Raw genomic sequence first — 26550 nt, forward strand, 5'->3', positions numbered from 1 at the left:
TCTGAGCATCTCATGGCAGCTGTCACCAGTAGTAGTAGTAACAGCACATATTACTACTGCTCTGGGATTCAATTTCATCATTTATAAAATCAAGGGGGTTGACCAGAAGACCTCTAAAATCCCTTTTAAAATCTCATGCCCTGAAATGGATGTATAATGATAGCTGTTGGATACTCCATTCGCACCAGGGAATGTCAGGGGTAATGAATAAAATAGACAACCATTAGCTCCTTTAGTCTTCAAAACCAGACCAAAATCCTCTTCCTGAAACCGTATTACTTTTCTACCTTCTCACCTGCGTTTAATGCCTTACCAGGGGTCCTCAAACTACGGCCCGCGGGCCGGCCCGCCGGGTGCTGCTGCCTGTCCTGCTTAGCAGCCGACTCGTCCTGGGCCCGCAGTGTGCATAGGAATTTGTTCATAGTTTTTTTTTTAAACTATAGTCCGGCCCTCCAATGGTCTGAGGGACACTGAACTGGCCCCTGTTTAAAATGTTTGAGGACTCCTGCAAGTTAGGCCAATGGTTCTCCCTTTGGAACTAATCTCAGATCATCTTGTCTAGCCACCCTGTTTTACAGATGAGAAATGAACCAGAGAGGGCAAGTGACTTGCCTGGAGTTACAGAGCTAGTTAATGACAAAGCCAGGACTAGAATCCAAGACTGCTGTTCATGAAATCTGATGTTCTTTTCCACCCACGTTTTTCACTCCTGACAAAAAGCAAAACACAAAACTGAGAAATAGGGCTGGCGGGTGGGGAGGAGCTTCTATTTAGGAAACTCTTAGGCTGAGGAGAGGAGAGTCAAAATATTTGGATGACATCAGAAGAATAAATAAAAAGGCTAGTGGAAAGTGATTAAAATTTCCTTGACCAAGGAAAATCAATTCAAGGAGCTAAGGTACAAAGAGAAAGATGGTATAATTTCCCTTAGAATTAACTGCAACTTAAGTGAATATAATGCCATATAATTGGATGTTACTCATATTTTCCTTATGCTGTAGTGATAAGAATTCAGAGAAGAGTGATGGGTTGTGCCATTGTAAGGCTAATAAAACATCACCCCTTTAAGCCACCGACTCTGGTTCTGACATTTGTGACCTTTTTTAATAAAAGTACTAAAACAGTTCAGGTTCATTGTTGCTATTATCGGAAACACTACTTTGTAGGATTCAAAGGAACTACTGGAATGTGAATTTTATGAAACCATAATTATATTCACAGAACTACTCAAAAGGCAAAAATGCAAAAAGAAAAGAAACCTTTTAAAAATATTTTGAAACAGCTAAAAGGCAAGACAGACTGACTCTAGGTAAAAATATTTCATGAAAAGAAAGCAATATATATAGTTGCCCCTCTGCAAGAAATAAATGGCTGTTTCTAGCTAATGAAATGTAATGTAAGATCATTAATTGGGAGCAATAGGAGAAGTACAGGAACCAATATTAAGAGCATCTATTCAGTTTTTCTGCAGGGCGTGATAAAAATGTGTCCTTCATTTTATACTATGGAACTCTGACATGTTTTACTCACGGCAGTAAAGACAAGCCGAGATTATAATATTAAAATAATATACAGGATATAGCACACTAATTAAAGACTAATTAAAATAAATTAAGAATATGAAATACATTTACAGTGAAAAAATTATAAACATAAGTATCCTGAGTTTCTCAACTGAAAAAAAAACATGGTAATATCAATCTGAAAGAATGCCATAATGATTGAATAATATATATAAAAATCTTAACAGAATGTCTGGTACACAATAAGGGCTTAACAAATGACAGCTATTATTATTATAACCAGGAAGAATAACTTCCTAAGAGCTTTCTATCTGGAGTAATCACCACCTCCTCCCTGTTTCAACTTCATTTTGAGACACGAAATGGATCACTGTTAACCTATTAGGTAGGTTTTGACTAGATCACTGACTAGATCTACAAGAAAAATACAAATAGTATTTGGAAACCAAGGTGAGAGGAAAAGAGTTACCTGAGTAGGCAAGGAAAAACATTTTGACATTATTTATAAGCAGCATTCATAAGGCGAGGGCTCACTCACAGTGACAGAAAGATAAGTCAAAGAAAATCAAGGTAATTTAGAAGTCTTAAAAATTAATGGAAATTACTGTGACTTAAGTCATAAAAATATATTCCCAAAGGAAACTATAAGATACTTTGCCAGATCCATTATTATCCAATTTGAAAACAGTTCCAGACTTGTCATCTATTTACCTTGATTTTTCTGTTTTATGAAGCATTTAATTCCCTTCTGCTCCCAGTATGAAATTTACATTTTAAGAATTTCACTTCTGCCCTGGCCAGGTGGCTCAGTTGCTTGGAGTATTGTTTGTGCACTGGGGGTGGGGTGCAAATTTGGTTCCCAGTCAGAGCACATACCTAAATAGCTAGAATTGCCCATGCAGAAGGCAGCTGATCAATGTCTCTCACACTGATGTTTCTCTCTCTGTCTCTCCTGCCCTCTCTCTAGGAATTGATAAAAGTATATCCTTGGGTGAGGATTAAAGGGAGAAAAAATCAAAAATCTTTTTCACTTTTTTTCCCTTGAAAGTCAAGGTCCATTTCCCCTAGTTATATAATTTTAGAAATGAAGATGACAAAAAAAAAGAAAAAAAGAAAAGAAAGCTACTTCAACTCTGGGAGCACATTCTTGGGCAGGACATTCAAGGGTCCATATAGGAAAGGATAAAGTATAAAGAACATACCATGGGGGAAGGTGGAAGTTCATGAATGAATCCTGCAACGTAAAGAACAGAAGGAGCAAAGCTCCTGGAGGGTCACCGATGAAAATGCAATAATTATGGCTTTTCCTCTCTCCTCATTAATGGAAATGCTGTTTGTGACTGAGCAATCTTTTAACAAAGGTTCTGAAAGTTTCCATGTGGATTAATAATTTGCTTCTTTTCAGACATTCCCAGAGTCAAATAGAGAAAATTTCGATTTCTCAGAAAAAATAAACAAGAGCTTGGATTTTATTGCCTTTACCCACTATCCTAATATTGTTCTTTCCTTCTTTAAAAACAACCCAAATATATCCCTTCCCAAACTATTGATTTTATTGATCTTAACAGTGAAATAAAGGAATTCTTGTGAATCTTCCTGTATACGGACTCATAAAAATAGGCCTGGAGACTTACTTGGGGTGGTGACCACACAATATAATATACAGCTGATGTATTACAGAATTGTACACCTGAAACCTAACTAATTTTATTAACCAATGTCAGCCCAATAAAATGAGTAAAAAAAAAAATTTTTTTTTTTAAATAGGCCTATAGGACAGTGACCTGAAATCAAACCCAGGTCTCCAATACCCATCACAGTTTCTCCATCCTACAAGCATATTTAAGACTCAAAAAGAAAAATTAATGCCCAAACAGCCTCTGAGGCACATAGACATGGAAAATGTTTCTGTCCTGGTCATACAAGACATCAGATAAGACTTAGTCAAAATCTTTGATGATCCATTCATTTAGAAGGGGTCCTAACCTTTAAAATCACATACTAACATCAGCAACACTGTCAGGGACCTCGGTCCACACTCAATGGCTTCTTTGTCACAGAAGCAAGGAAGCTGTGTTATTTTGGTCGCCTGGAAATTCCTATCTGTTCCACTGACCTGCAAATTATCGTGGGCCCTATTAAGGGTTGTGGATCTCCACATAAATGGTATCTCTGTTACAGAGAAAGAAGGGGCTGCTGCACTTGCTAGAATGTCTTCGGCTTTGTATCAGAAGCTCCAAATTTGGTTTCACCTCAGCTTCCAGTATGCCCAATGCCAAACATCATGCTTTAGCAAGGGGAGAAAAGTCTAGATCCCTGGAACACACCAGATCTGTCAGTTAAAGGAGAAGTGTGCTTCAATTGGACTAAGGCTGGTCACCTTTGTTAGCACCAATCTCTTGTTACTTAGTTCTTCACAGACTAAGTTACAGCTTCTCTCAGATAAGAGGACCTGGAGATTTAGAGGAATTAAAGAAGATAATAAAGTGGAAATTCCAATGCCAAATATCCACAAGATGAGGCAAAGCAGCATCTGAAGCCATTACAAGAAAGTGGTGGAATTCAATGAGCAGCAACTCTGGAGTACTTGAGCTTCCACAGTCCTTGCCCAGCCTCATGGCCCCACCTGTACCCCAATCATGGGCACCACCTCTTCAATCCACAGCAAGTTCAATGGAGCTGACGCTCGAGTTTGTCGGTGGTGAATTCGGCGTAACCGCAGAAGGTACAGGATGATGGCCAATAGCACCACCAGGATACAGGCGAAGAAGAGATAGTGGTTGTAGACAAAGGAGAGACGGAACCAGCTACTATGGGCCTGTCGGACACCTTCCTGCCGTAGATCCCTAGGGAACAGTTTGAAGGTGAAAAGAAATGTTAGTTTCAGAGAGAAACCTTGATGCTGATTTAAAAGGCCCAGTGATGTTAGCCCATTTATTCTATCCACATAAACATTCTATGATACCAGTTCCATTGAGCAAGCAAAGCTGAAGCATGCCCCCAACCCCAGGGCTGCTATGTGATTCTTTCTATATCTTCCTTTCCAAGCCTAAAGAGGATGCCTCACAGGCCTAAATCTTCCAGAATCTGGGAACAAAATCAGAAGGCAAAAAAGTGAACAATAAGACAAGACTGGTCATCTGTAACATTAGTTTTAACTGTGGCCCCTTAACACTCTGACCTAACAGTTTGTAAATGTAGTACTAACAAGAAGAGGGTGGTCCCTGAATCCAATCAAGAAATCAGCCCTAGCCGGTTTGGCTCAGTGAATAGAGCATCAGCCTGTGGACTGAAGGGTCCCAGGTTCAATTCCGGTCAATGGCACATGCCTGGGTTGTGGCTCAATCCCCAGTGTGGGGCATGGAGGAGGCAGCCAATCAATGATTCTCTCTCATGATTTATGTTTCTTTCTCTCTCTCCCTCTCCCTTCCTCTCTGAAAAAAAAAAATTATACACAAAACACACACACATATATATATATGAAATCAGAGTATGTATAAATCTTTTTTTAAAGTTACTATGCTTTCTGAAAATTTAGGTTATGGCTAAAGAAAGCTGTCATCTGACCACTTCTATTATAATCTTGACAAACATTAGGAGACACGGAAAGCTAAGTGCAGGGGTCTGCCTGCCTGTCTGGAACAGAAGCCCTTCTCTGGTGGTCTAGATAAAAGATCGGTTTTTGTTTTGTTTGAACTGCAGTGTAATTGTTTTTTAAATGTGACTCTCAAAACTGAAAGACTGCATATAAAATCTGGACATCTGGCTTCTCTTGCCAAATGAGAAGTGGCAAATGCTGGGCCATCACTTCTGCATGACAGTGGCCAGCCCTTCAGGGAGGGCACACCCTCTCCCACTCCCCACTTCTACGACTTCTATCACCTGCAAGGCTTTTGACAGTATTGAGTTTAGTAAAACAGGCATCAAAAAATAAGAATTCAGCCCTCGCTGGTTTGTCTCAGTGGATAGAGCACCGGCCTGTAGACTGAAAGGTCTCGAGTTCGATTCCGGTCAAGGGCACATGCCTGGGTTGCAGGCTTGATCCCCAGTGGGGGACATGCAGGAGGCAGCCAATCAATGATTCTCTCTCATCATTGATGTTTCCATCTCTCTCCCTCTCCTGTCCTCTCTGAAATTAATTTAAAAAATATTTTTAAATATTCATTTTAGTTTTGAAATAATCCAGGGAGAGAGTACCTAAAGATTATCCCAAACACCTTATGGTTCACAACAGCAAGACATCAGGCCATGATCATGTGATGAAAATTCCCCCCCTCACCTTCTGCTCGAATTCTGGCCCACCGAAAGCCTTCAAAGCAGTGGCACCATCTCTAGCCAGGTGTTGGTCATTAGGAGAGATGGCTCTGGACAGACAGCCTTCCCCAGTTCTCTGGTCAGATATGTTTTTCAGCGTAATTTAAGAATGCCATTTTAGTTTCTCAATCATTATCTTGGAAGTGGTGAGAGCTCAATCCTAAGGATTGATTTGTGGTGGATCAACAAAACTGAATTTCTGAAAGTGCAAAACTAAGGAATAGACTTCAGACCCATAATGCTCAAGCTTCTTTCTGTTTCAACATAGTAAGAGCAGTCCACCTGGTAGTAATAAAGGGAGTTTGTTTGTTTGTTTGTGGGAGGTGTCGCTTAAGAAACCTATTCTGAGGCACTAACTAACATATTCTCAGCTCAAGATGCCAGCTTGGTTAGTCCACCTTACCTGAGTGGTAGGAATCGTGTTTTATACAGAATGGCTCCCAGTGTCCACTGAACCTCCCGGTCATATACCAGCTGGGCTGTCCGTAGGTTTGGGTAATCATAGGGAAAGTGGAATCCTTCATGAAGGACTTGGTACATCCAAGCCGATTTAAAACACTGATACCTGTGTGACAAAAATAGCTAATCAAAAAATTTTTAAAGAAGTAAAACAATTCTAATGCTTTCCTTTGCATACTCCCACTGGATGTCAAAAATCTCTCTCTCCCAGCTTCACCTTCCTCACCGCTAGGTGGAGCCAAATTTGAGTCTACTTTAACTTAACATTTACCACAAATGTGAAGAACACCTTTATTGCAGTAATAATATTATGGCTATGTTTTTCTTTATTTTTTTTAAGAGTTCTTATCTTCAGAGAACATGCTGAAATATCTACATGTGTAATTATGAAGTCTGGGATTTGCTTCAAAATAACCCAATTATGACAAGAAGGGAGTGTGGGTGGGGAAAATAGATGAGACAAGATTGGCCAGTAGAGAAGCTGGGTGATAGAGGTACACAGAATTTCACTGTATTATTTTTGTTCATGTGTTTAAAATTTTAAACTAAAATATTTACAAAATGGGAGGACCACTGAACCAAACTGACATTTGTTGAAGCTGGGTGATAGTTACATGAGGATTTATGTTAGTTATGTCTAATTTCCTGCATATCTGGTACTTAATAAAGTTTTTTTTAAAAAAGGCCATCACTTTTTATTTCAAACCACTTGGTGAACTCTGGTAACCACTGGTTTCCCTTGGCCTTTGCTAAAATAGGCTCATTAATTGGCCCTTCTCACTCAGAAAATAAAAATCTGATATATTCAAATTCTCCTTCAACATAAAATCCAATCTAGTATTGCTCGCTCACTCTCCTTCATTACACTTTATCTACATTTTAAGGCCACATCTAAGAGGGAAAAGGAAATTACTTACTTGAGTCGATGCTCATCTGCATGTGATGAATAAAGGCCATTCTTGAATCTTTGAGTTAGTACTGACCAAGCCATGCCACAGTAGTCCTGGAATGACCACAGAGAAATTGTGCAACATGAATTTGGAGGAAAACTCTATAAACTTCCCCCACAGTCACAGCTGTTCCATTTCTAAAGTGGCTTGTGGGCTACTAGTTGACAAAGGAAATCATAAATGGCATTTTCATTCACTGAACACTGTGCCAGGTCCTGTGCAACACAAGTCCCAGGGCTCGAGCTAGAAATACTCCTTTTTATCCCTAGCACCTCCAAGTCCAGTACAAAGCCAGCCTGAGATGACTCCTAAACCTCGTAGGCCTCAGAGAGGGGTAAGGTTAGGACCAGAAATATCAACATCCGAACTCGAAGAGAGCGTCATTCTACTCTACGAAGGACTGACACAAGCAGGTAAAGCAGATGAAACAGAATCGTCAAACACCTAGCACTGCCTCCATGTGATAATTCTCACCAAAGGAACCATTCCTTTTGCTTTGTTCAGTAAACTAACATTTCCTGAATGTCCACTATGTGCCAGGTGCTATTCTAGGTGTCAGGGAATCTGCAGTAAATACAACAGACAAAATTTCTGTTGAATTCCTTCATTTCTCAGAAGCTTACATTCTAGTGGTGGTAGACAATCTATAATAATAAAAGCGTAATATGCTAATTAGACCAGACAGCCAAATGACCTTCCAGATGTCATTCCGGACTTCCTTCTGGATAAAGCCCCAGTGGCGGGGCTGAGGCAGAAGCGGTTAGGGGCGATCAGGCAGGCGAGCAGTTAAGGGAGATCAGGTAGGCAGGTGAGTGGTTAGAGGTGATCAGGCAGGCAGGCAGGCGAGTGGTTAGGGGAGATCAGGCCGGCAGGAAGAGTGGTTGGGGGCAATGAGGCAGGCAGGCAGAGTGGTTAGGGGCGATCAGGCAGGCAGACAGAGTGGTTAGGGGTGATCAGGCAGGCAGGCAGAGTGGTTAGGGGTGATCAGGTAGACAGGCAGAGGGGTTAGGGGTGACTAGGCAGGCAGGCGAGCAGTTAGGGATGATCAGGCAGGTGAGTGGTTAGGGGCGATCAGGCAGTCAGGCAGAGGGATTAGGGGCAATAAGGCAGGCAGGCAGTGGTTAGAGGCAATCAGGCAGGCGGGCAGGCGAGCCGTTAGGAGCCAGCAGTCCCAGATTGGGAGAGGGATTTCCGACTGCTGGTTTAGGCCCGATCCCTGTAAACCAGCAGTTAGACATCCCCCAAGGGGTCCCAGATTGCGAGAGAGTGCAGGCAAGAATTTCATGCACCAGGCCTCTAGTAACTAAATATATATACATACGTACACATGTACACATACAGAATGTGTTAAATGACATAAATGCACACAGGAAAAATAAAGCAGGAAAAGGAAATAGGTAATATTGGGGAGGGCTGCAATTTTGGCTGTGGTACCAGGGAAGGTATCATTGGGAAGATAAAATAAGAGTCAAAGTGAAAAAGAATAAGGGAATATAAATAAAATCATCTCTTTTACCTGGGAAAGAGAACATACTAAGCCACTACCAACTTGGGCAAGCAGTGGTCAAGAGAAAAAAATCTGAAGTTTTAAAATGAGAGAAAGATTCAGGCTATGGACAGGTAGGGAGCCCTTGAACGCTGAGAAAGGAAAAGGAATATGAGGGTAATCCTGGAGACTGGAGGGGACAAAGCAAACACGAACCGGGTTTTCTTCAATATTTCTTAAGGACTGCCTTTAGGGAACAGAATAGTACACATACTACAAATATTCTTCCCTTGGAAGTCTTCCACCAAGAGAACCCCAGAGAATTATAAGAAAGCAGGAAGGAAAAGATAAAAAATATTAAGAGAGAACAGATTCTTCCCATAAATTTCTCTGATAAAGAGAGATCACAGAACTGTACACAAAAATTCAAAGTGATGAATCTAAATTAAAGCAGGAACTATAGAAAGCTAGTTGAACTTTCACTTGTCCAGGTAACTAATGATTTAAGCCTACAGCATGCTTGAATCTTATATATGTTCAAAGTGAATTTAAACTTAAAGAATACTTCCCCCATCATTGCACATTTTCACATCTTTCTAATATTCTCAGTGACTGTAAACCACTTCAACTTTCTTTTAAAATATATTTTATTGATTTTTTACAGAGAGGAAGGGAGAGGCAGAGAGAGTTAGAAACATCGATGAGAGAGAAACATCGATCAGCTGCCTCCTGCACACCCTCCACTGGGGATGTGCCTGCAATCAAGGTACGTGCCCTTGACCATAATCGAACCAGGGACCCTTGAGTCCGCAGACCGATGCTCTATCCACTGAGCCAAACGGGTTAGGGCCCACTTCAACTTTTTAATAACTCAAACCAAGAAAGTGAAAATGGACTTGTCCCCTTGAGTGACATCATCTCCAAAAGCACATTACAAGTGGAAACACCCAATAGGGAAAAATATCTAAAGATGACACTACTTGGCCACAAACATCAAACAAGACCATTGGTGAGTTAAAGGAAAACTATTAGCTGCCACAACAATTTTGGAGCTGGGTGATACTTTGGCTGAGAGGACACCCTGGGAAGCTAAGCTTAATTAATTGAAGATAGTATAGCATAGCAAATTCCTTAATTCCTCTAAATACGATACTTCCTCATCTGAAAATGAGAGTTCCTGTAAGAGTCAAGTGAAACCATGCATGCAAAGCTCTTTGCATAGCACCTGGAGCAAAATTAGGCTTCCAATAAATAGCCACTGGTGGCATGAGTCATCTTTCTTATTAATAATTTACCTGAGCAGCCTTGGCAAATGTTGGCCCATGGTAGCGGCCACCGATGCGCAACACATCCTCCGTACAGTAAAAAAACTCAGAGAAACCGTAGAACTCGCTGTTGTTGAAGTCAATTGGTGATTGGTAGATGCCATTCAGGGAGGCCTGGCTGGTGTTAGAGCGAGCCAGCAGGGGGCTCAGCATTGCCCCACAAGTCGACCAGTCTCCTTTTCCTCGGACATGCAGCACCTGGCTGTTCCTCTCCACCACATCTGTGAGTCCCACAGGCAGGCAAGGATCCAGAAATGGACTGTCAGGACTCAGACCTGTCTTCTGGCCCAACAACCTATTGCAGTGACAAGAACAAAACACATCACTACTGTACTCAGTCTACTCTAAGAAACGCCTAGTTGAAGGAACCTGGCTTAATAATGTGCTTCATGGATACCTTGTTCTTTTGCATGACCTCCCCAGAAATGAGGATGGAGTATTACCATGTAGTTGAGTCACATGAACATTTAATTTAAGCAAATTCAATTTAGCATAAAAAAACAAAAAGGAAAAAGAGAGAAATATGGCAGTGATCAATTTTGTTCAACCTTTTAGTAAGCATATATTTCCCAGTGTAAAGCAAAACTGGAGATGTGAATCTGCTATTCTCCATCCGGTCTTCATTACCACTTGCCTCTTAAAAATGCAAAGATCTCACCCTGCCTAGTGTGGTTCTAATGTTTAAAATAACTGCTGGAAGGAGGGGAAGTGAGAGGGACTGGGGCGTTTCCTCAGGAGAGGACCATAGCAGTGGTGCAGTGTCAAAGGCTAGCAATAGTGCCCTGGCCGGTGTGGCTCCGTTGGTTGGAGCATCGTCCCGTACTCTGAAGGGACGTGTACAGGAGGCAACCAATTGATGTTGCTCTTGCATCAATGTTTCTCTCTCCCTTCCTCTCTCTAAAATCAATGAAAAACATATTTTCAGGTGAGAATTTTTTTTTTTAAATGGCTGGCAATAGTGAGATACATATGTTGGCTGTGACTGGATAGGGAAGGGCCATCACACAGTTCTGGTTAAAGTCTATACTTGCCGAGAGCGACAGTATTCTCATTCCTGAAGAGATTAATATGCAGATCTTGCCTGGATAGCGGTTGAGCATGAACCAGGAAGTCACGGTTCCATTCCCGTCAGGGCACATGCCTAGGCTGTGGGCTCCTTCCCCAGTAGAGGGCGTGTAGGAGGCAGCTGATCAATGATTCTCTCTCATCATTGATGTTTCTATCTCTCTCTCCCTCTCCCTCCTCCTTTGAAATCAATAAAAATATTTTTTTTAAAAATGTAGATCTTGGCAGGGATGAAAATCAAGTGGAGACCAAGTAACTGCCAACTATGGTTAACTATGCATCAGTTCCTAAACAGACAGACACTGGGAGAAACCAAGATGGCGGCATAGGTAAACACCTAAACTGCTGCCTCGCATAGCAATTTCAAAACTACAACTAAAAGACAGAACGGACACCATCCAGAACCACAGGAAAGCAGGCTGAGTGAAAATTCTACAACTAGAAGGAAGGAGAAAAGCTCACAGAGAATTGGAGGTACCGCAAAGGGGCTTTGTGCGCGCAGAGAGGAAGGGCGGCTGAGAGCCTGGCTGACTTTCTCTGGCGGAAGGGGGAAGGGAGCCCCCGACCGCACTGAACCCCAGTTCTGACTGCACTGAACCCCTGTTCCGGGCGAGCCCCTGGGGACCCACGCTCTTGTGGGGGGAGTCTGGACTCTCAGGCGGAGACTAGGGAGCCGGGGAAGGCGGAGGACTGAAAGTCCGCGCGCGCCAGTGTGCACAAAGGCCGCGGAGGTTGCCACAGGCTTTCCCTAGTGGAAGGGAGTGAGAGACTCTTGACGGCACTGAGCCCCAGTTCTGACTGAAGTGAGCCCCAGTTCTGACTGCAGTGAACCCCAGTTCCAGGCGAGCCCCTGGGGACCCACGCTCTTGTGGGGGGAGTCTGGACTCTCGGGCGGAGACTCGGGAGCCGGGGAAGTCGGAGGACTGAAAGTGCGCTCGCGCCAGTGCACACAAAGGCTGCGGAGGTTGTCACAGGCTTTCCCTAGTGGAAGGGAGTGAGAGGCTCCTGACGGCACTGAGCCCCAGTTCTGACTGCAGTGAACCCCAGTTCCAGGCGAGCCCCTGGGGAACCACGCTCTTGTGGGGGGAGTCTGGACTCTTGGGCGGAGAATCGGGAGCCGGGAAGGCAGAGGACTGAAGGCACACACGTGCGCGCAAGGGCAAGGCTGACGGGAAGCCAAGGCTGAGACTCCACCCCATCCAAGCTGAGCTCAGAGGCTATTGCAATTTGGCAAGTCTAATCCTATAAGGCTGTCTCCAGCACCGGACTTCTCCCAGCATAGACACAGCTGATCCTTACAGCCAACTGGCCTGGAGGTCAATTCTTCCCAGTGATACCAACAACAATCAAGACTTAATTACAACAAGGCTGTACACACAGTCCACAAAGGGGTGCACCAAGAGTGTCCACCTCAGGTTAACTGGGGAGGCAGACCCACTGGGCCAAATTGGAAACCTAGCACACAAATCTACCAACTCAGGGAAGCAGTGAAAATGCGGCGTCTAAGAATCAGATCACAAACGAAAGAAATGGAGGAAAACAAACGACTGGATATAGAATTCAAAACCACGGTTATAAGGCTTTTTAAGAATATCCTAGAAAAGGCCGATAAATATAACGAGACCCTCGAAGATATGAAAAAGGACCAACTAGAAATTAAACATACACTGACTGAAATAAAAAATATTATACAGAGACCCAAAAACAGACAAGAGGAACACAAAAATCAAGTCAAAGAATTGAAATACAAAGAAGCAAAAAAACACTCAACCGAAAAAGCAAAGAGCAAAAAAAAAAATCCAAAAAGTTGAAGATAATGTAAGAAGACTCTGGGACAACTTCAAGCGTACCAACATCAGAATTATGGGGGTGCCAGAAAAAGAGAGAGAGCAAGATACTGAAAACCTATTTGAAGAAATAATGACCGAAAACTTCCCCCACCTGGTGAAAGAAATAGGCTTACAAGTCCAGGAAGCCCACAGAACCCCAAACAAAAGGAATCCAAAGAGGACTACACCAAGACACATCATAATTAAAATGCCAAGAGCAAAAGACAAAGAGAGAATATTAAAAGCAGCAAGAGAAAAACAGTTACCTACAAGGGAGCACCCATACGACTGTCAGCTGACTTTTCAACAGAAACTATGCAGGCCAGACGGGAGTGGCAAGAAATTTTCAATGTGATGAATAGCAAGAACCTACAACCAAGATTACTCTACCCAGCAAAGCTATCATTCAGAATTGAAGGGCAGATAAAGAGTTTCACAGACAAGAAAAAGCTAAAGGAGTTCATCACCACCAAACCAGTACTATATGAAATGCTGAAAGGTATTCTTAAAGAAGAGGAAGAAGAAAAAAGGAAAGATAAAAATTATGAACAACAAATACATATCTATCAACAAGTGAACCAAAAAATCAAGTGAATTAAAAACCTGAGGAACAGAATAATCTGGTGAATATAATAGAATCAGGGGCATAGAAAGGGAGTGGACTGATAATTCTCAGGGGGAAAGGGGCATGGGGGGTTCATGAAGAGACTGGACAAAAATCATACACCTATGGATGAGGACAGTGGGGGGTAGGTAAGGGCAGAAGGTGGGGTGGGAAATGGGTGGAGGGGAGCTATGGGGGAAAAAGGGAGAAATAATTGTAATAATCTGAATAAAGATTTATTTTAAAAAAAGAAAAAAAAAAAACAGAAAGACACTGAAGAGTGGACTTCTTGAGATGAGGAAGCACACACACGTATAAAGACTGAAAAAGAGAATGGGAATGTGGCAATACAACAAAATGGCTGGGCAACTGGAACCTATTTTAAGGATGTGACACTAACTATAAGGAAAGCTTAGAAAATCGTTTTAAGAAGATAGAACCAGGAAGTTTTGACATCTCAGGAAGCACAGGTTTCTCTGGTAGATTAGCAGCTACACAAGATGAATAATTGCTTTTCTGAATTAGATGACTTAAATACATGGCAAGAAAATGCCAGTGTGTGGGAAGACAATGCAGCCTGGCTAAGTCTGAGGTAGAAAACAGCAGATGCAGAAAAAAAAGGCAGCAGAACAACAAAGGAAGAAAATGGAAAAGGAAGCACAGGGACTAATGAAGAAGGAACAAAGCAAAATTGGTGTGAAACTGTCATAATAATTGTTCAGGTGTCAGCAGGAGTGAACTGAGCTCCATAGCCCAAGTAACATTTATATGGATTTAAGAGTTTTCCCTATACAAACACGCTTCTTGATTTCAATGCATTTATCAATTATCCAGGATAACAGGATTCTCCCAAAACTTCTTGAACTCTTACTTACAAAAACTTTAAAGATCTATGAGACAATATTTTTTAACATACTCCCAACATAATTTAGAACTGCAGAAACTAACATATACCATATATCAATACCTTTTCAAACTAGTGTTTCTAGCTAAACAAATGGGGGTAAATAATTGTATGGTGAAAAGAACTGCCATCTATTATGCTTTCGTTCAATGTGCAGAATGGTAAAATAATTTTAAATGTTTTTTTTTATTTATTTATTTATTTATTTATTTATTTATTTATTTATTTATTATTTTTGTTGTTGTTGTTAATCCTTACCTGAGGATATTTTGCCATTGATTTTTAGGGAGAGTGGGAGAGAGAGGGAAAGACAGAAACATCGATGTGAGAGAAACACATTGATTGGTTGCCTCCTGAATGAGCCCTGACCAGGGCCTGGGCCAGGAAGAAGCCTGCAACCAAGGTACGTGCTCTTGACCGGAATCAAACCCGGGACCCTTTGGTCCGCAGGCTGATGCTCTATCCACTGAGCCAAACCAGCTAGGACTATAAAATAATTTTAAATGCTAAAGAAACCCACAATTGTTTGTACATTATGGCCTAACTACTTTATCTGGTACTCAAATAAAAAAAATCAATGATCTGATCCATGCTGAAGGAAAAACTGCCATTGTGGAAATAACAAGAGAATAATTTAAAGGTTAATTTTGACTACACATGCTTTTTATTTTTTAAGCGCACTATAGAACCTAACTCCCGCAGAACATGCAACTACACTGTAATTCAACAAACAGGTCTTGAGCATTTCCATGTAGAAGGAACTGCTAGAATCAACAGTATACTGCACATTTAAAAATAACAACTTAATCTCAATCCCACGATGTCTGAAGTGAGACACAGCAAGAGGTCACCACAATAAGCTGCTGTACTTTTTTATGAATCCTATTAACAAAGATTAGAATGCACTCTCACCCGGATCATCTACCGGAGGGTCTCAACTACCAGATCAACTACCGGAAGGTCTCTAAGAGATGCTACCCCATTGGCAAGGCTGGTCAGGAAGAAGAAAGCAAGGACGTACCTAAGTAGGATATGAATATTTCTAATATCTGCAATCTGACAACATTCTATTTCAGAAGCACAGTTCCCATGTCAAACGTACCTGTTTTTGTTAAGAGTTTCGTTCAGCACAAGGTCTTCATAGCGCTGTCGAGCAAAGTTGCCCCCAAAACCCAAAAAGGTGGTGACGTAAACCCTATACACATGTTCAGTGTGATGCACATCACAGCCCAGGTTGAATTCAGCCAGCAGGATCTTCGCAGCTTCTTCCTGTAATACAATGAAAAGAGGAAAAAGGGAATTTTAGTTTAGGTTGATTTCTAGGAAGTTATGACATTGCTAATACATCAGGCTTCATTTGATATAACTACTCTTTAAAATATCTTGTAACATTCTTTCATCCTCATAGCATTATTTTAAACAAAAACATAAAGTGACAAGACTGTATAAAAAAGAACAAATCAGGGAGGCTAAATACCAAGTTAGAGACTAAAACACAATTTGTAGTTATACAGAAGGTAGAATTATTAGAGATGCCATTTTTTTGCATGTACTTTTCCCATTTTCCAATTCTCTAAAATGGGAATGTATTGTTTTCATAATTAGGAAAAAAAATCCTTTAAAAAAATAAATTTAAGGAATTTGGGAAATCATCATGAGATGTATTCTATGGCCTTTTCTGAAACTATTCAAGAAGTCTGAACGTTCCCTGTGATAGATTTGGAATTGGGCAAGTTCAATTTTATTGTACCTCCATTGAAAAGGTGCTCTATCTATCTATTTATGACTAATAATGAATATGAAGTGTCATTTGGTTGCATGGTTTTGTGAATGTACACAATTTTGTGAATTATATAAAAATACATTAGGCATTTAAGATTAACTTTTTATTTTTATTTCATTTTTATATTTTCATTGATTTCAGAGAGGAAGGGAGAGGGAAAAAGAGATAGAAACATTAATGATGAGAGAGAATCATTGATCAGCTGCCTCCTGCAAGCCCCCTACTGGGGTTCGAGTCCACAACCCAGGCATATGCCCTAACTGGGAATCAAACCAGTGACCTCTTGGTGCATGGGACGACGCTCAACCACTGACCCACATTGGCCAGGGCTCAAAGTACATTCTTTACAATCTAGTCAGGTAAGAAATATAAGAATGAAATCATTGGTAATAAATGATCATTTGGTAATCATTTAATGAACAAGGGAATAAATTTTTTTTTTAATATATATTTTATTGATGTTTTACAGAGAGGAAGGGAGAGGGATAGAAAGCTAGAAACATCGATGAGAGAGAAACATCGATCAGCTGCCTCCTGCACACCCCCCACTGGGGATGTGCCCGCAACCAAGGTACATGCCCTTGACCGGAATCGAACCCGGGACCCTTCAGTCCGCAGGCCGACGCTCTATCCACCGAGCCAAACCGGTTTCGGCGGGAATAAATTTAATGGACAAGTATGTATCACACTGTGCTCTGGGATGTATATGCATTATCATGTTTAACTCTAAGGCAACTTTAGGAGACAGGCAGTATACTTATAATTGCTAAAATGTATTTAACATTTATTATATGGTTGGCAGTCTGCTTAGTGCTTTACACTCGTGGACATATTTCATCCTCACAACTTTATGAAGTAGATACTATTGTTGTTCCCTTCCTACATATTAGAAAACTAAGGCTCAGAGAAAGAACAAGCTCACAGGTCTCTGAACAAATATTTGTCCCCAGGCAAGTTGGTCTAAATCCAAAGACAGTGCTCTTATTTTTTAAATACTGACATTCCCAGTGACTTTCCCTAAAAGGTAAAATACCTGTTTTGGAGGAAGGGCTGAGGTTGAGGTAGGAACTTCATAAGCAATTTGGAGAGAGGCTCCTCCCATATCCAGTATTCCTACTGTCCTTCTGCGTCCTCCTGTCAATTCCTGGGGAGCTTCAGCATCTGATTCTAAAATAAACAAGGGAACAGAAAGGGTCTAGTAATTTAAAACCAAAATTAAGTCAAAAGGGGGGAAATAAGCAATCCCTTAAAAAATTGAAAGCAAAGTGAAAGAAATTAATCTAACTGTATCATTTCAAGTGACTTAAAACATGGTATTTTGATAATATATCCCTTGTAGAACATATTGTAATGACAAAAGAAACAAATAAATATCTTAAACCACATTCTAATAGTCTTATTGGTAATACTAGAGGCCTAGTGCATAAATTTGTGCATGTGGGCGGGGGGGGGGTCCCTCAGCCTGACCTGCACCCTCTCCAATCCGGGACTCTGGCTCCTAACTGCTCACCTGCCTGCCTGCCTGATCCCCCTAACTGCCCTCCCCTGCCGGCCATGTTGCCCCTATTAACTTTTTTTTTTAAATCTTATCCCCTTCACACACAATTGTATTTGACTTGCTTATTGGCTTCTCCCTCTCACACAATTGTTCTCTCTCCTTTATGTAACACTTTTTCCTACTGACTCGTCACTTATAAACTTTTCTTTCCCCTTATTTCCTACTTCTGTTCCATTATCCTTCTTCCCATCTTTCTCCTACCCTCCCTCCCCACATTCCTTCTTTATCTTTACCCTCCCCTCCCTCCCCTTTTCCTTCCTTCCACCTTAATTTTTTTCTTCACTTCCTCCCTCAGACCCGCTTTGCCCCCTCCCCCATTTCTTCCTTCTTCCCATTCTCCTTTTAAGCTCTACCAGCTCCCCTTTAAAACTTTTCTTCCCTCCCTCTTTCTCTCTCATCCTACCTTTCCCATACATTCTTCTCTACTTACTTCCACTGTTTTAGTATCTATCTACCTGCCTGCCTAATTATTCACTATCATTTATCTTTTTTCTTTTCTGACTCCTACTTTCAAAATCTGTCCCCAGTACACAACTATACTTGATTTTCATTATAGTCCTACAGTTCACTCATACATCCTCTTTCCTTCTTTAACTCTGCTCTCTACTGACTCCCTCCCTCCCTCCCTTCTTAAAGCTTCCATGGGGCGGGGGGACATTAACCCCCAGCCCAGGGTTCATCCCAGACCAGGTGTTCACTGCCCCCTCCCTTCCCCATCCTCCCCACTGCCGTCCTGCTCCCATTCCCTGTCCAGGATGCCCTCTCTGCAAGGGTGGCCAAGGCCCATGTGGCCCAGACACTGATGCCAACGGCCCACGCCGGGGGCCACTGCCCTCCTCCCGCATCGAACCTGCTCCCCCCAACCCCACAGTCACCACCCTCTCCCACATGCAGCCCCGAGTTTCCTTCCCTTTTCCATTCCTGCGTCTTTTTCTTGTTCCCTTTCTGTATTTGTTTCTCCTCTTGGCCTATCTGTATGCAGGCCTGCCTTCCTCTCCCTCTCCTTTCTTATCCCCTCCTATCGTATCCTACCCTACCCCGGGCCTTGCATCTGCCTGAGTAGAGGACAGGGATGCAGCCTGCTGATCCGGTCGTGATGTGATGCTGTAATGGATAATTTGCATATTTCTCTATTATTAGTATAGATTATTGACATTATTTTAAAACCATTAAACATGTATTATGGAATAAAACAAATAAATATTATGTTAACATCTTTAGGAACAAATATTCATCATAAGAGAAAAGGAATAAAAGTATAAAATCAAAGAAATTAAATAATAATCTTATAACCTTAAATATGAATTGAAGATATCACTATGAATTCATGAATTGTTTTTCTCTTTTTAAAAAGCACATACTTCCTAGGCCTGGAAGCAATGTTAACCCAGGAGCTTAATAAGCACTCTGGTATTTAGACTACAGCCTCTAAATACCATTTCCCACAAAAAGAAAACAGGGGACCTTTTAAAAAAATAATTGATATCAGGTCTAGGATAAAAAACATATAAGATGAGCATGGAGCCCTAACCGGTTTGGCTCAGTGGATAGAGTGTCGGCCTGTGGACTGAAAAGTCCCAGGTTCGATTCCGGGCAAGGGCATGTACCTTGGTTGCGGGCACATCCCCCAGTAGGGGGTGTGCTGGAGGCAGCTGATCAATGTTTCTCTCTCATCGATGTTTCTAACTCTCTATCCCTCTCCCTTTCTCTCTGTAAAAAAATCAATAAAATATATTATAAAAAAAAAAGGATGAGCATGGAATACCCGGTGTGCCAAACAGTACCGGAAATATAAAACTACTAGAGGTCTGGTGTACGGATTCATGTACCGGTGGGGTCCCTCGGCCTGGCCTGCGGTGATAGGGCCAAAACCGGCTCTCCAACATCCCCCAAGAGGTCCCAGATTGCGAGAGGGTGCAGGCCAGGCTGAGGAACCCTACCAGTGCATGATCAGGGCCAGGGAGGGACTCTGGGATGGCTCCAGGGTATGTCCGGCCCATCTAGCCCAGTCCCAATAGGCCAGACCCAGCAGCAAACCTACTGGTCAGAGCATCTGCCCCCTAATGGTCAGTGTGTGTCATAGCGACTGGTCGAACAGTCAGACACTTAGCATATTGGGCTTTTATTATACAGGATTGCAATTGTATTAAAAGGATACTAGAGCCAACCTAAAGATGCTCTATTCATCAATGATGGTATAATTTGAGCATCCCAAAAAACAGTGATGTGATGGACTATAGTGCATCAACTACATTCATATCCCCAAGTTCATAATAATACTGAATAAATAAAACTTCACTGGTTACCTTTGGAAGCTGCTAGGACACCAACTCATTACTCAAAAATGTGATAAATAAAGAGAAAGAACCAAGGATTTATTCTGTCTTTCTCGTAAGAAATGTATTTCAGGATAACCAAATAGTTGATGAAGAAGATTTCATTTTATAAAAATTCCAGTTGTTAAATGCAGAAGGAATGACAGAATTTTCAAAACCATTATTTTGCAACTTCCAGTTAAAAAACAGATCTAAGCAACAGGTCATAACTAGCTATTAAACCATTAGGTGAAAAGTGAATGGGAAATTTTTATAACAGATTAGGTCAGGCTGACAATACCTGAACCATGAATACCTGATAGGTCTTAACATGACTAAAAGTGCATAAACCAGACATCACAACCAGACTCCTGATGTTATGTAGTTAAGAAACATTTAAGCACCATCTATGCTTAATTCTTGTGGAAAGAATTGAATCTGAGTCTAATAAGGCTTCTATATCTAATCTCCAGGTTAGAAAATATATAAGGGGATGAGAAACATGTTAAAGACCCCACAAAGATGCAGCCAAAAAAATTTAGAACATGGCAAATTCATTCTATCAAGCAACTAGTTTTTTGTTTTGTTTTGCTTCTAATGAATGATTTGAAAAAAGAGAGGTGGAAAAGGTTAACTGTTACAAATCAAAGAAGACATATCAATGAAACAAAGTCTGTGATTTTTGTTCAGATTCTGATTTGAAGAAGATAGATACAAATAAATATTCTTGAGACAATCAGGGAAGTCTCTACCTGGGTATCAGATGGGTATTACATATTAGGAATTGTTAATTTTGTTAAACTTAAAAGTGGTATTGTGGATATGTTTTTGTTTTGTTTTAGCAACTCCTTATCTGTTAGAGATATATACTAAAGAACATGAAGGTATAATGATATATCTGGAGTTTGCTTTTAAACATCCAATAGGACAGTTCTTTCCAGCAGGCGCGAAGCCATGGTATCTCTCGGAACAACTGGCACAAGTGCCACAAGACGGGGGGCAAGAGAAAGACCTACACAAAAAAGCAAAAAAAAAATGAGCTGGGATGCCCTGCTGCCCACATTGAGATTGGCCCCGCCGCACTCACACAGTCCACAGGCAGGGAGGCTACAGGAAGTGCTGAGCCTTGAGGCTGGACGTGGACAACTTCTCCTGGGGCTCAGAGTGTGGTACATGCCAAACAAGGATTATTGATACTGTCTACAATGCATCCAACAATAAACTGGTCCACACCAAGCCCCAAGTAAAGAACTGCATCATGCTCATTGACAGCACACCATACTAACAGTGGTACACTGCCCCTGGGCTGCAAGAAGGAAGCCAAACAGACTGAGGAGGAAGAAATTTTAAACAAAAAACAATCAAAGAAAATTCAGAAGAATTCTGCATGCATCGCTTCAAGACCAGGCCAGTGTGCCAAGCAGATGACTGTGTACTGCAGGGCAGGGAGTGGGAGTCTGAGAAAAATCCAGGCCCAGAAAGGCAGCCCTGGCCAGGTGGCTCATTGTTGGAGCATCGTCCCATAGATGAAAATGCTTGCGAGTTTGATCCCCATCAGGGCATATACCTAGGTTGCAGGTTCAATCCCCATTCCGGGCGCATATGAGAGGTAGCCAATCCATGTTGTTTCTCTCTCTCTCTCTCTCTCTCTCTCTCTCTCTCTCCCTTCCTCTCTCTCTCAAATCAATAAAAAACATAACCTCGGATGAGGCCCACAAAGGCAAATATATACTCCTCCCTCCTATCTTAACTCATTAATAAAGGTGTTTATTGTTCTAAAAAAACCCAATAGGAAAAAATACTGCATTGTTTGGAGGGAGTGTGGGGACTAAAAATGGCAAAATGTTAGTAAGTGTTGAGTCTGGGTAACAGATTCATAGAGGTTCATTTTATTATTTACTCTACTTTTGTGATAGTTTGAAACTTTCCATATTAAAAAGTTATAAGAAAGAAAAAAAAGAAAAAAAAAGTTATAAGAAATAAAAAAAAGCAAATGAGACTGGAAAATTAAGCAATTTAAGTTTTTTTGGGTTTTTTTTTTTTTTGCAACTTAAGTTTTTAAAAAAGAAAAACAACTCAACATTAGTGCTTATATGCTACTGATAGGGTATGAATTAAACCTTCAGCCCTATTTAAAGAACTTCATAAGAAAACATTACTCACCATCCACATGGTCGAATCTTCCCAAAACAAAGTTGATTCCAATCCATGCATAAACCCCTATGAGAGAAACAGAAAAGCCCTCGCTTAGCTCTCTACTGCTGCAGCATGCGTGCACCTCTCTCTCGCAGGGCTGCTCTATTCTCCTTTTCTTGGGGAAAAAGCGCTAATAGTATTTTACTCTGCACTCTCAGTGTATTAATTTAAAATCTTTTATCTTGTGATGTGTTTCCTTTTAAAACTATTTGCATTTTCTCAATTTCCTACAGTGAATAGGAATTATTGTGTAGAAACACACATTAAACAAAGTAAATCTTAGAGTTCTGGTTCTGGACAAGATAGAGTAAGCACATTCCACCAGCCTCCCCACTGAATACAAATATAAACTCTGGAGAGAATGTCGGGGCAGCTTTCTGAGAAGTCTGAAAGAAATGCCAGTAGACACACTGGAACAGAGATCAGAATTTAAAGAAGCTGCAAACCAGTCATGAGCGTCCCATTTTTTTCTCTTACATTGCCTGGCCTGGACTCAAAGGCAGCTTGATTGAAACACGAAGTACACACCAGTGTGGACAGAAAGAACTTTAAGTCCTTGCTTTCTGTTCTGAGGAGCAGGAGAGGGGACTCCAAAGGTTTAGGGAGAGTGGGGAAAATCCCTTGCTTTTTTTCCTTAATTTTGTTCTCTCCCACTGGGCAATCCTTCGCAGCAGAGGTGAATGCTGGGCAGGTTCCTAAAACTCCGAAGAATGTGAGTCCTTCTCTTTGATCAAAGGAACTGTAGCCTTAAGAGTTGCAGCAAATCCCTATAGCTTATTTCTTCCCCTCTGTCCTCCACCACTTGGCCCTGGATGCAGACACATCATGGGAATGCATGGCAGAGTAGACAAATTAAAGCTCTAGCTTTCTAACTGGAGGACCACGATAGTGAGCCCTGGGGAACCAGAAATTGTTGGGGAGATCGTGGAGAGAAGAAATAAAGTGGTGTGTGAACTCCTGGGCTCACCTCCAAGCTACACATGCATGGATTTGACTCTAAACAATTTATCAAAGGTATTGAGAACTGAGGTAGGAGCTAGACAACCAATATGTAAGGGCTATGCCCAGGTTCCAGATTGGCCAACGGCCTGGCACACGCATGGGACAAATTCAATAACAGTGCCATGGCTTTGAAAAGGAACCAACAGAATCAGAGCCCACAGAAGGGAGGTCAGAACTTGAGGCCCGAACCAAGCTAGGTAAACTGTCTGCTCAAACAAACAAACAAACAATCATCAATATTCTTCTTATGAGTGAAACAAGACCCAGAGCCTCATAATGTAATATTCAAAATGTCCAGGATACAGTATGAAATTACTTGGCATACAAAGAACTAGGAAAAGCTCAACTCAATAGGGGAAAAGATGGTCAAAAGATGCCAACCCTGATATGAAAGAGGCATTAGAATGATCAAAGATATTAAAATAGCTACATAACGAAGAAATAAAATCAGTCTTATAATTAATGGAAAGGCAGAAAGTCTAAACAAAGAAACAGAATATAAAAAGAGCCAAATGAAAACTTTAGGGATGAAAATGCAATGTTGAAATTGAAAATGGTAAATCTTTTTCCTTATATAGACTGCAACTAGAAGTCTTTTCCAAGAAACGACATGTAATTCATCATATAGGCCATAATGAGAACACACATTCAACTCCACCTCAAAACTACAAAGCCAATAGTGTGGGTTTTTAGGAAAGCATCTATACTGCATTGTAAGTGTAAAAAAGGGAGAGCCCATAACAAAAAGTAACTCATCTTGATCAGTGCCTGAGATTAAAGTTTCCCCCTACTTTTAAACTCATAATTTGCTTTATATTTGAACTAGAGGCCTGGTGCACAAATTCGTGCACAGGCGGGGTCCCTTGGCCTGGCCAGTGATTGGAGCCAATTGGGGCCATCTCGCCCAGTCCCAATCAGGGCTGATCGGGGCCGGCCAGTCGTGGGGAGGAACCTTGGGAGGTTGGCTATGGGAGCGCACTGACCACAGGGGCAGCTCCTGTGTTGAGCGTCTTCCCCCTGGTGGTCAGTGCATGTCATAGCAACCAGTTGACCAGCTGTAACGGTCGCTTAGGCTTTTATATATATATAGATTTGGCAAACTCAGTACAACCCCTAGATGTATGTAGGTTTTCAAAACTACTAATAGGTAACCAAAGATCCATTTGGAATCACCATTAAATACTAATACATTCTTATAAACATAGTCCTTAGCACAAAGTTAAAAACAAGATACAAATTTATGACTTCTAGAGGGCAGCATTCTAAAGCAAATACCAATGCACAGTATGCAAATAAACTAGATAGCATAATCAAGAAAATTTTTGTCAGAAAAGTAAAAATCAGATATATAAAATAATCCCAAACACCCGTTAGAGAGATTAGGTCATAGTTGGCTGGGAGGTGAACCAGCGCGCCCCTCAAGGCCCAATACCTTCTTGCTTCCCAGAGATCACTTCTGCCTGAGACTGTGAAAAGAGGAAGTCAAACTCCAATGGTAAATCTTTCACTAGGTCAGCCAAGATAGCCAACTGCTTCCTGTAAGAGAGAACAAAAAAATCCAAAAAGTAATTGTTAAATTCTTTTCTCACAAACAGCCTCAACTTGACCTTCCTTTTAGCCTTGTTATGACCTCACTGTTCACCTACCCCATCCCTTGTCAGGCCTGCTTTTCTTTGGTAGCTCCTTTGATTCCAAAGGTTTAAACTGCCTCCAAAATATAGCCTCCGACTTAAAAGGTAATAGTAATACATTTTCTTTATATAATGTTACAAGTCAGAGTTAAGATGAGACTATGGTTCTATGCCTCTCACAGGCTACATAGTTGAAGTACAGTTTTGCAATCTATAAAATAGCTATAATTACATTACTCCTAACTACTATGAAAGAAAGCTGCTACATTGAGGAGCACAATCTCAGAAACAATGCCTCATGTCTCCATATAAGAAGCACTGTCAGTCCACAGGTTTTTACATAATCCTTTACATAAGCTTACAATAAACTTTTTAATCTCCTTTTTTATATTTCATGGTTGAATTATTTTTCTTTATAAAATCTTATCACTTGAGAATCCCAAATCAGGATCAAAATCCAAAGATTATAACAATTTGGGATTAACATTTGAAGCCTAGCATCCATAGGGTTGTTTTTTCCTCTACAGTGTTATGTTTTCATGTTATCAGACAAAGAGCAAAGAAACAAAGCTAGAAGTAATAATAAGAATCTAGAGAAAAATGTTGTTAAAAATAAGACCAATTATTTTGTATTTTTAAAATTACTCATTACAAAAATATTCTATTGGCTCAGATAGTTGTCAGCATGACTTAGTGAAGTATGTTGTTAGCACTTCAAAGGGAAGAATTTAATGTAGTAATCTTTCAATATAATGTCAAGTATAGTTTCAACAAAAACCCTCATTGTTATACATACAAAACTCATGCGACATGGATTTCACATAAGGAACAGGAGGAGCCATTTCACTCTCCCTATTGCATATGCTTCTTAACTACCCGAAGAAGAGGGCTTGCTGGTTTTAGTCATGATATGGAAGAAGGGGCACCAACATACACTGCTATTTGGAATGTAAATTACTAGTACAACCTTTCTAATGGGCAATCCAGAACTACTTATCAAAAATTTTAATGCCCTTAATCTTTGACCTACCTATTACACTTTTGGAAATTTACTGCAAGGACATCATCAAATAAAAACACAAAGAGGAAGAATACTGCAGCATTATTTATAACAATGAAAAATTGGACGTAGCCTAAATTACATCAATAGGAATTGGTTAAATAACTTACAGTACATCCACACAATGTAAACTATACAGATTTTAAAAGAAATTAGGTCAATTTATATTTACATGTTTTGACATGAAAATGTGTCCAATATATTTTGAGTTGTAATGGGTTACAAAACACCATATGCTATGATTCCAATTTATATTAAAAAACAAAACACTAACTTTCATTTTCTAAGTTGTTTTTTTTTAAAAAAAAACAACACGTTTAATGGCTAAATGTTAACAACTGTTGAAACTGGATAAATGGGGATTCGTTACACTGTTCTCTCTAGTTTTATATATGTTTGAAATTTCCCATAATAAAAAGGTTTTCCCCCCTTAAATATGACCTTGTATTGTCTTTGTAATTTTAAAAGGTTTTTCATTACAAAATAAAAAGGTGGTGAAACAGTCTACTAGTCCAGGCCTTTGTCAAAGAAATAAAACCTAGTGCC

General features: G+C 40.8%; 1 protein-coding gene across 1 annotated transcript in view; it reads right to left on the bottom strand.

The window, feature by feature from the left end:
• Window positions 1-1429: 1429 nt before the first annotated feature.
• ENTPD7 (ectonucleoside triphosphate diphosphohydrolase 7) overlaps window positions 1430-26550 on the bottom strand; it is a 40430-nt gene continuing 15309 nt past the window's right edge. The window contains exons 6-13 of the mRNA XM_080688081.1: window positions 24746-24849; window positions 22279-22335; window positions 17276-17409; window positions 15562-15728; window positions 10028-10352; window positions 7214-7299; window positions 6241-6402; window positions 1430-4369 (exon numbers count right to left, since the gene is read on the bottom strand). Coding sequence (XP_080544207.1) covers window positions 4138-4369; window positions 6241-6402; window positions 7214-7299; window positions 10028-10352; window positions 15562-15728; window positions 17276-17409; window positions 22279-22335; window positions 24746-24849 — 1267 coding nt within the window. The 3' untranslated portion in view covers window positions 1430-4137. The remainder of the gene's footprint in view (window positions 4370-6240; window positions 6403-7213; window positions 7300-10027; window positions 10353-15561; window positions 15729-17275; window positions 17410-22278; window positions 22336-24745; window positions 24850-26550) is intronic.

This window comes from Plecotus auritus (genome assembly GCF_963455305.1).
Source record: "Plecotus auritus genome assembly, chromosome: 9".
NCBI classification, from domain to species: domain Eukaryota; kingdom Metazoa; phylum Chordata; class Mammalia; order Chiroptera; family Vespertilionidae; genus Plecotus; species Plecotus auritus.